This window comes from Chrysochloris asiatica, unplaced genomic scaffold (assembly GCF_000296735.1).
Source record: "Chrysochloris asiatica unplaced genomic scaffold, ChrAsi1.0 scaffold00254, whole genome shotgun sequence".
Lineage (NCBI taxonomy): Eukaryota > Metazoa > Chordata > Mammalia > Afrosoricida > Chrysochloridae > Chrysochloris > Chrysochloris asiatica.
In genome coordinates, this window is record NW_006408772.1 from 2,810,225 (window position 1) to 2,820,718 (window position 10,494).

At 35.0% G+C, this 10,494-nt stretch overlaps 1 protein-coding gene across 1 annotated transcript in view; it reads right to left on the minus strand.

Annotated features, from left to right (window-relative positions):
• Positions 1 to 7,400, minus strand: part of IGJ (immunoglobulin J polypeptide, linker protein for immunoglobulin alpha and mu polypeptides) — a 12,170-nt gene extending 4,770 nt beyond the window's left edge. Inside the window, exons 1-2 of the mRNA XM_006873771.1 lie at positions 7,337 to 7,400; positions 3,723 to 3,846 (exon numbers count right to left, since the gene is read on the minus strand). Of these exons, the coding sequence (XP_006873833.1) occupies positions 3,723 to 3,846; positions 7,337 to 7,400 (188 nt within the window). The remainder of the gene's footprint in view (positions 1 to 3,722; positions 3,847 to 7,336) is intronic.
• Between the last annotated feature and the right edge of the window lie 3,094 nt (positions 7,401 to 10,494).

Consider the following 10,494-nt stretch of genomic DNA (forward strand, 5'->3'; position numbering starts at 1 on the left):
ACACATATACAGAGGCTTCCAAAGTTCATAGAAAATTGAGTTAAAAGATAACGGAATTTTTCCATGAACTTTTTGATAAATATACAGAGAGAGAGAGAGAGAGAGATGGAGTGCTGGTGTGGCCCTATAGAATAAGCACTGGGCTGCAAACCAAGATGTGGACAGTTGAACCCACCAACCACTGATCAGAAACCCTATACAGGTTCACTATGAGTTGAAACCAACTCCATGGCACATAACAACAACAACATATATATGTACACACACATACACACATAACTTTCCATTCTACATTTTCCCACATACATATCCTTTTCACTGCTTTAGGAAGCAGGTTCAAACTAGTTAAATAACTTACCCAAAATCATATGGTTAAGTGATGGGGTCAGTAATAATGCCATAATACAAAGAAGTAGATGTTAACTTCAATGGTAATGGAATTCTTAGAAATGAGATCAAGGAAGCATCAATACACATCAGGTGAAGTGACATGAAGGATGAATTTTCTAATCTCAGTAAACAATGTAATATCATTGTGTGATATTACAATGTAATGTAATGTCATAGAAGAAAAGAATGAATTAGAGGATCTTAGAGGCATATTTAAATTTTTTTGCCTTTGGGGATTTAGACGTAAGATATACTTTTCTCTTCCTCATCCTTTAGGTGATGATACCACGTATGCCATCTCTTCCAGTTGTATGCTTCTCAAATGATTCTACCTCTAACAGGGGACTGAGAGTAGTGTGGGTCCAGTGATAGCATGCTCACCTTCCACCAAAGCTTCAAGTCCAGGTTAATGCACTTCATATGAAGCTACCACCAATCCCTCAGTGAAGGCTTGTATGTCACTTTGATGCTAAACATGTTTCTGCAAAGCTACCCAACTAAAATGGTGACTGAACAGGAAGAAAGGCTTGGAGATCTACTTCTGAAAATCAGCCAGTGAAAACCCTATGTGTCACAGATGTCTAATCTTCAACCAACCAGTCATGGGGATGATGCAAAACTGGTTATGCCTGGAGTCTCCATGATTCAGAGGCTGCCTCAGTAGCACTGAACACCAACAACAGAGCTATGTGAAATCTAAAACTAGGTAATCAAAGAAAACCTGCTAGAGGAAGTGATGTCTAAAGCAGGACATGTATGTTGAGCAGGAGTTACACAGACTAAGAAGAATGTGAGGGAGACTACTTCAAGCAAAGGGACAAACATAAAAACAGAAAAGGAAGAAAGCACTGTGAGTTTGAAGAGATAAAATACTACACTATGGCTAGATTTTCAAAGTGATAGCAGTGGATGAGTTTGAGGTTATGTTGAATTTTGTAGGTGTGGTGCTGTAGGATAAACACTGGACTTCTAAATGCAAGGTTGGCAGGTCAAACCCAACAGCCACTCCTCAGAAAGCCTATACAGGGTCCCTATGAGTTAGAACTGACTCAACTGCACTTAATAACAACAACATAGGCACATACATTATCTGAATAAATAACAGTTAGTACTTAGATACTTATGTACCAGGAACTATGCCAAGTTCTCAAAGAAACAGATATTCTCAATTTATCTTTACAATAACCCTATGAAGTAGACACTATGGGGTAAATAAACTACTGCTACAAAATCATAGAAACCTTTATTAAGCAAAATTATCAAAATGTAAACCTATTATTCCTTGAGATACCATCCTTCTAAGTTTATGCACTTCTGAAGGTGATGTTTCTAAAAGGAGCTCTGGTAGTGTAGTGGTTACGAATCAGGCTGCAATCCGCAAGGTCAGCAGTTCGAAACTACCAGCGGTTCCGTGGGAACCGCTCCCGTAAAGATTTACAGCCTCGGAAACCCTGTGTAGGGTCGCTATGAGTCAGAACCGACTCCACGTCACATAACAACAAAAACAATAACCCTTCTCAGAAGAATTCTGCACTCATTGATTTACAGCACATCAAAATAGCAATTTTGCCATCTTCCAAGGATTCAAACTTGTTTCTATTTAATGTTTTTGGAGTTCTGGGAACAAAAGGAAATTTGAAGAGGCAAGATCCGGACTGTAATGTGAATAGAATCAAGTTTCCCAATGCACTTCTCATAGGACAACCTTTGCTAGCCTCAAAGAATGAGCAGGCATATTTTTCTCATGGAAAAAAAAATTCTTCAGCACAACTTTCCTGACATTTTTCTCATTAAGGCAGTTTTCGATTTTCTTAAAGCTACTTCATAATAAGACCCCGTGATCATCCTGAGTCCTTTGAGAAAATCTATCAAGATGACCCCTTTGAAATCCCAAAAGTCAATCTCCATAATCTTTTGAGCTGACCTCTCAGACTTGAATTTAACTGGCCCAACCGATCAGAAGTCATTGCTTTGATAGAATGTTTTGTTTTTTCCCTTGAAGGCACCCTCCTGAGAATAAGACAAGTGTTTGGCTGAACTTGTCTATTATGTAATAGAACCCTAGCAGCAATACTTTTTTATTTACTCTTATATTTTACTCAGTTTAAAGATGAGAACATTGGCAATTAGAATGGATGAGTAACTTGCATACAAGAGCATACAGTTCTTAAGTGACCCAATCAGGACTTGAAACAAGATTCTTAAACACATACTTCTCCTATTGATTGAAGGGAATAGAATGCAGTATTCTCTTTCTATTAGAAATACTTGACTAGAGGAAAACTATTCATGATAGGAGTGATTCATACTGATTGGTTACAACAGGAATTTCATTTCTTAAATATTATTAAAATTGAATAAGAATCACATAGCATGCAACTCTGGTCTGTGTGAAATTGATGCATATAAGTTCTAATGTTGGAGGAAAATATTCAAAGTACCATGGACTGCAAAAAGAACAAATAAATCTGTGTTGGAAGAAGTACAGCCAGATGCTCCTTAGAAGGCAGGGTGGCCAGACTTCATGTCTCATACTTCAGACATATCAGGAGGGACCAGTCCCTGGAGAAGGACATATGCTAGGCAAAGTAGACAAAGCAAAAGACCCCCAACGAGTTGGATTGGCACAGTGACAGCAACAGTGGGCTCAGGCATATCAACGATTGTGAGGTTGGTGTAGGATCAGCAATTTTTCGCTCTGTTATGTATAAGGGGCTATGAGTCGGTATCGACTGAATGGCACCTAACATGTGTGAAATGAAATGAATATCTGAAGTTTAATCTAAAAGGGAACATTGAATCAAATTAGTCCATTTGATCAGTCTACCTTTATGCAGACATTTGAGTACAGTGTAGAATACTCAGTAGCCATAGTACAAAATAATGCTTTTAAAGTTATCTAAAGTTTCCTTTTGAATCAATCAAGGGCAACTGAAAGTTCTGATTCAAAATTAAATACTTCATATAATGGTGGTTCAAGCTCACCAGCTGCTCCTCGGAAACCCTACACAGGGTCACTATGGGTTGGGATCAACTCAACAGCACTTAACAACAACAACATAAGTAGTATGTTGATTGCTATTATCAAAACCTTCCATTATAATTTGATCTGGTTGACTAGTTGAGATGGTCCTAGTCTTGAAATCTTTGTTATTTTCCTTCCACCCCATATTTTGTAAAATGAGCTATTTCCCATTATCCTGATTCAACCTCATGTCAGGTGCAATATACCCCATAAAGGCAGGAAAGATATGAGTATTAACATTAAATGCTTACTATCAGAAAGCATCTCTGCTTACAACCTGGAAAAAGGAAATATGAATACCACGTACATAATTCGGATGTTTCTTTCCACAATTTCCTGGCTAGGATCTGGAGAAGGTATGATCCTGGAAGTAATCCGGACACATTGACACTTGTTGTCAGCAATAACAGTCCATTTATCATCATCTTGGGCTTGAAAGGCATCGCATATTAAGAAGAAAGAGAAACAAAACTTTATTTATATACTTGGATTACTGTTTTTTGCCTTCATAAAAAGAAAGTTACAAGTTTGATTTGTCTCAGCTTTCTCCTTGTGTTCTCTTTTTTCATCTAAATAGCTAAAAGAGAATCTCAAAGGCACCAAAGTCAAAAGTTCACTTACAAACGATGAGAGATGGGGTGGGGGCAGAAGTAGGTGGAAGTGAGGGGTTGTATTTCTTAAGGAGTACTGAGTTTCTGTTAAGGGCGATAGAAAAATTTGGAAACAAATAGAGGTGATGGTTGCACAAAGGGGGATGTAAATAATGTCACTGAATTATACACATTTAATGGTTGAAATAGCAAATGTTTTGTCATACAGATTTAACCTCAGTGAAAACCAAAGTGGAATTTTAGTCTGAAAGAAATCCAAATGTAATCTAAAAAGAATTTTCTTTTCTTTACTTTTTTCCTTGATCTAGTCTGTAAAAAAATAAACTGAGTGAATTCTGGTTTTCACCTAATGCTTCTAATAGAGACATAGCTTCTGAATAATGTAAAAGTCACTGCCAAATGCCAGAGTAAGAGAGAAAACAGAAATCTACACTGGATTTCTTTCAGACCAAAACAATTTATTAAAAAGTGAACAAAAATAGACTCAGCTCTTATAAACCCAGTTTCAGATATCATATCCTTCTTTAACTTCCACTTTTTTCTTCTTCTTCTTCTTCTTCTTCAATTTTATTAGAGTTAAGAACAGGCATGTTTTCCCCCAGGATAACCTTATTTTATAAGATTTAAATATCACAATTTTCCTAAATAGACTTATATTCTTCTTTTTCATAGTGTTAATCAGGTTATTATGGCATAATTAATCATTAAAAATAACTGAGTCATATTTATTAATAACTCTTATGATAAGAATTATTTTAATGGGTAAATGTAGGTATACAATATTGTAAGTTTGTAAAAGAAAATTTAGAAAATATTGTGAGGGACAAGTTCTATTTAATATAATATATCTGTATATAAAAAAATGAATGAATGAATGTACAGATAACCATTAAAGTCTTAACTTTGAATGTCTAATCTTTTTATTATTGAATTTGAATCTTAGACAAAGACGTCTGGTAAATGTTTCAAAGAATAAGCAAAGAAAGTTTCTTATTATCTGACTTAGATCCACTAATACTTTGATATTTGGAAAGTTAATAATAGCTTTAGTTTAATAATACTAATTAAATAATTATAATGTTGTTAAGCATCTTTTTTATTCTTGTAATTTTAGCTAACTGGAATTTTTTAAAATTTCTCTCAACACACCTCAATGAATAAAACAAAGATTTCATACATGCATTCAAGTTATAAAGATTAGTTAGGATAGAATTCTAACTGAAAAATGCTAACTGAAAGTCCAATTATTCCTGAGGTGATTCCCAAACAGAAAGGACTTAATTACAGTATTTCAGTCTTAACAACAACAGGCATTACAAAGACATTTTAAAACCACTGTTGCTGTACTTATAATTGTTTGAAGTACTTTATAATGCATTATTATGCCGCTATTCTTAAATTCTTAATTAATCTTCTGACAGCTGTATGGTATTGGAGAAGAAACATTATGAAGTCAATTTAAGATAATATTATAACTCTTATTAATGTCCTGAAACTAGGAAGATGACCTAAATATGTCTTCTTCCCTACTTCTGTATCCATGATTCTTAAAATATTTTTTACGATAATATACAAATGAGCATATAATGCCTATCCATAATCTGAGATCAATAGTTGAGTAAATGATTTGACTGAGACGTTAAAAAAGAGAAAATACCTATGTGTTTATATTGACATATAATTTATTTCTTCACCAGGACCCTAGGAAGAAACTATCTCTATTTAAATTAGGCAACCTAACATATGAAAGGACTTCAAAAAGTTCATGGAAAATGCATGTAAAAACTAATGGAATTTTTCCACAAACTTTTTGAAACCCCCTTGTATTTATTAGAAAATGTACAACTGCTTTCAATTAACCAAGATTTATAGGACTCTAACATTTTCCCTCAAAGACGGTCGTTTTTCCTAATAAACCTATTATTATAGACTAGGCCTTACTTTATTCCTAGAACACCTGAGACATAGTAGGTGTTCAATAAAAATTAAATTAAGGTCAAACAAGAAAATAGACTTAACAACACATCCTAGATATGACCATCATTAGTTTACTGAAAGATGATTCCCTTCTGCAGGTAAAATAGGATAAGTGGTTTGGAATACGAGTTATAGACTCAGATTGCCTGGGTTCTACATACCGTTTCCTTCCTATGTGACCTTTGATAATCAGGAAATCTCTTAACTGCCTAAATGATATGTTGGAGATAATAATAGTGCCTATTCTCTCATGGCTACTCTGAGAATTAAATGGAATAATATATATAAAACTAGCACAGTGCCTAGAATATAGGCATGGTGCTGTGGGCTAATGTGCTGGCCTGCAAAGCTGGTTTGAACTGCAAGGTCTTAGGTTCAAGCTCACAAGCCGCTCCTCAGAAACCCTTTACAGGGTCACTATGAGTTGGAAACAACTCAGTGGCACTTAACAACAACAACTGTTATTATATATGTGTTTATATTTTTTCCTAACAAATATGCTTATAGATATAGAAACATGTTTATAATAAATATGTGTGCATATATACATGTGTTACTACTAATATTTTAAAAATCTTATTAGAAAGTTATTACTATTGATACTGGTAATATAAAATATGTATATATAGTGATTATTCTTAATTACAGTTCTATCATGCTCCTTCTTGAAACAAAAGTCATAAATCCGTATCAGAAATGATTAATACAGCCAGATTAAAGTCCTCTAATTTATGTGCCCTTCTGAGCAAAAAAATGATTTAATACTGAACTTTTACATGCAGGATAAATACAATTTTCTACAGTTATTTGAAAGTTCTATACACAAAACTATAACCAAAATTCAGCCATCAAGTTATAGATAACAAGTATAATATTAAATATTATAAAAGGATCATCGAAAATCTGTGGATTCAAACCCAGGAAATTTGTTAGAATTAATGTCAGTCTCTCTGGGGGAATAAAATCTCAATATATTAGATGTCATATCAACTGAAATTATTACTTCATTTCTCCAGAATATTAAGAGACTCAAGGAGAATTACTTAATTTCAAGATTCTATATTATGACTCATAAATCTGGCTACTCATAGTTATCCTGAAATAACTGTTTTCTTATTCTACAGGATGGAGTGGCAAACAAATAGAGAAAAAATAATCACATTGAGTCGTGTTCATGTAAAGATCACTATCCATGTAAAGATTAAGACAAAATAGGGGAAAAAATGGTTGGCTAGTTGGCCAACCAAAGCATAAACATATATACTTAAATCTGTAGAATAATTCTATACTGTATTTTACCTTTTGTTAAGTTCATTTTCCAAATACCACATACCTGTCACAAGAACAGCTTTAACAAAAATGGCCAGGACTCCCCAGAAAAGCAAATGGTTCTTCATCTTGCACTCACTTCTTTTGAAAATCTAGAGTTAAAAGGTCAGGGTTAAGGTGTGCAATCTATAAGCAGTGTGTGCAAATGAAGGCGCTTCTGCTTTCTTAAAATAACACCACAGGCAGTTAACAAACTAAAAACAATCACAACTGCGGTTGACATCTGAAATTTAAATGCTGCTTTGACAAAAAATGTTATTGCTTACAGTTGAGTATTTTCTTCCATAGCAGCCCCAATAGCCTTTGCTTTGATGCAACCTTTATTTATTTTGCATTACTCTGTGTAATTAAATCAGAAGACAGGCATCCACTAAGAATATTTAAATAGCAATTTCCAAATGTATTATCTAGATAGATCCATATATGTCTGCAAATCAAATGTGTGAGACTTGTGCCTGAAACAATAAATAAAGGAAAAGGAAGAAGGAAGAATGGATTAAAATCCTTGAAGGTCCTAATTGTACCTTAAGTTATTAGGTTTCTATTGGTCCCTAATTAACCAAGCTGACAGATGAATGAGGGTGTGTGTGTGTCTGTGTGTATTCTAATATTCTAATAACTTTAAATTTTTTATAAAGTCAATATGGAATTGGAATTAGAAATTGATGAATATTAAATGTATCAATTGCCACCTTTGAATTTGATGGAAACTTTAATTAAGGCAGACCTTGCATTTACCAATCTACTAATACTGATCAGAAGTCTAAACCTTGGACAGAACATCCCCCTATCTACTCCCCAATATGCTAGAATTTCCTACCTCTTACACAGGATTCATTCCCAGGTTATGTTGATTATATTTATATACAAAAGAATATAATATATGTTACTTTAGGTTCTGAACTCTCTAATTTTTGAAGATCTCCTAAAATTTTTCAAAGGGATATAATAGAAATACTTGCGTGACCATGTTGGTCTACCGATAAGGGGAAGTTGGGAAAAAATAGATATGAAGTCGTGAGCTAAATCTGACCACATTCAATGGACTCCTCTCAACCTGGTTTGAGACCTGGTTGGCCAGCAGTATAGCGAGACCTGGGGACTTCTGGTCCCCCAGCCCAGGACATGGCCACAGAGGACTAGAACGGAGAGTAAAGCATCCAGCTGATATGAAGTGAAGGGAGATGCACAAGAACACCCAGACTTGCAGATAGTACCCATTTGAACTGGCTTCAATGGCTGGATGATCAAAACTCTACTAGAGGAAGAAAGAAGAGGGAAAAAAGAGTAACCTACTACAATTGACCTATACTTGACCTATACTTATAGATGTAATAGCTCAAAAGAGGGAATGCATCTTTGCAAAGAGGATCATCCCCACCCCTTCGGTACACAGGGTTGACAGGGATGGGCAATGTAGACATTGGCTACTCAAAATGGGGAGCCTACAAAGACACAAAGTGGTTAGATTATAAACTTTCAAGAGGGAGCCTAGTTTTAGAGGGTACAGGGGAAGGCAGAATCTCCACTGAATGATTTCCAACCTGTCTGGACAGGGCTGGTGAAAAGAGATGGTTCAATAGTGAATCATTGCTATCAGGACTGATTGTGAGTGTTGCACATGTAAAAATAGATGTTTTGTAACAAAAGGAGGGGAGTGGTTGATATTGTAGTCCAGGAGTAGAGGACCCTGGGACCATCAAGGGAAGTAGTGACACCAAGAGATGGAGGCAGAGATGATAACATTGAGAGATGGAGCAGCTGGGGACTCTGGACTCAGGAAAGGAGAGGGGCTGTGTGCTGGTGGCTGGGGGGCAGGATTGTGGGATGTGCCCTTGGGTTGTTTGAATGGTTATATATTCCTGAGTGCTTTGGTGTACATCCAAAAAAAAATAGAGGGAATGGAAGCAAATGTTGTTGAATAATGATGCATGGAGGGGATTGTAATCATTGCAATGAAACAAAATACAATAGGAAGAATGTAAAGCTGATGTTCTCACATATAAACTATCACTCAATTCACAATAGAAACTTTTTTTAAAAAATGAAATACTTCAGGATCACAAATAGGCAAGCAGATTTCATAGATAGCAGTAAAAAATGGCAGAAAAAATATTAAAGGCTAGCATATAATTTCAATAATGTTAATTCAAGAATTATGCACTCAATGCCTAGAACAAAAAAGTGCCAGGTGCTAGAACATATAATATTACTATACTGTCGGACTTCACTCTCATTTTAATTTCTGCTATCAATAGGACTTACAAACTACTTAGATTTAAGGACAATATACTGGATTCACATGGACAATTCCATCTATTAAAAAAGAAACAGATCCGAAAGCACATTATTTTGGTTTCTAGTCAGTATGTTAAAATCAATATCAACCACAGTAAAAGCTCCTCACCCTACCTGTAGTTTCTAAACAACCGATTGAGTCTATCACTTAAAAAAAAGAAAAGGAAAAAAATAGGTGGATGTTGTGTTTTTCGTAATCATTGGTTCCTTAAAAATAAACTCAAGACTAAATTGCTTCCCTAAAGAAAATTAGACAAATCCTTGGTGTCAAATAAAAGCTTCCCATGAAGTTTTGTTTTGTTTTATATTTTTTTAAGTACAGATTATTTATCTGTTATGTTGTTGTTAGGTGCCATTAAGTCAGTTTCAACTCATAGTGACCCTATGCATAATAGAGCAAAATACTGCCCTATCCTCTACCATCCTCATAATTCTTGTTCCATTTGATCCCAATGTTGCTGCCATTGTGTCAATCTATCTCTTTGGGAGGAATTCCTCTTTCTTGCTAACCCTCCATTTTTCTAAGCATGATATTCTTCTCCAAGAACTGGTCCCACCTGATACCATGTCCAAAGTATGAGGGACAAAATCTGGCCATCCTGGCTTCTAAGGAGCATTCTGGCTTGACTTCGTCAAGACAGATTTGTTTCCTTTTCTTGAAGTCTATGGTATTTTTAATGTTCTACTCCAACAGATTATTTAATAAAGAATTACTAACTTAAAGAAAAAGGGAAGGTCACATGTTGGCACAAATAGTTTACACTAGTCTATTACATTGGCAGTTTGAACCCACCCAGTGGTGCTATAGAAAAAGCCACCATATTCCCTTATTTTTATTTTTTTTAATTGTTGGCGTTAAGTGCT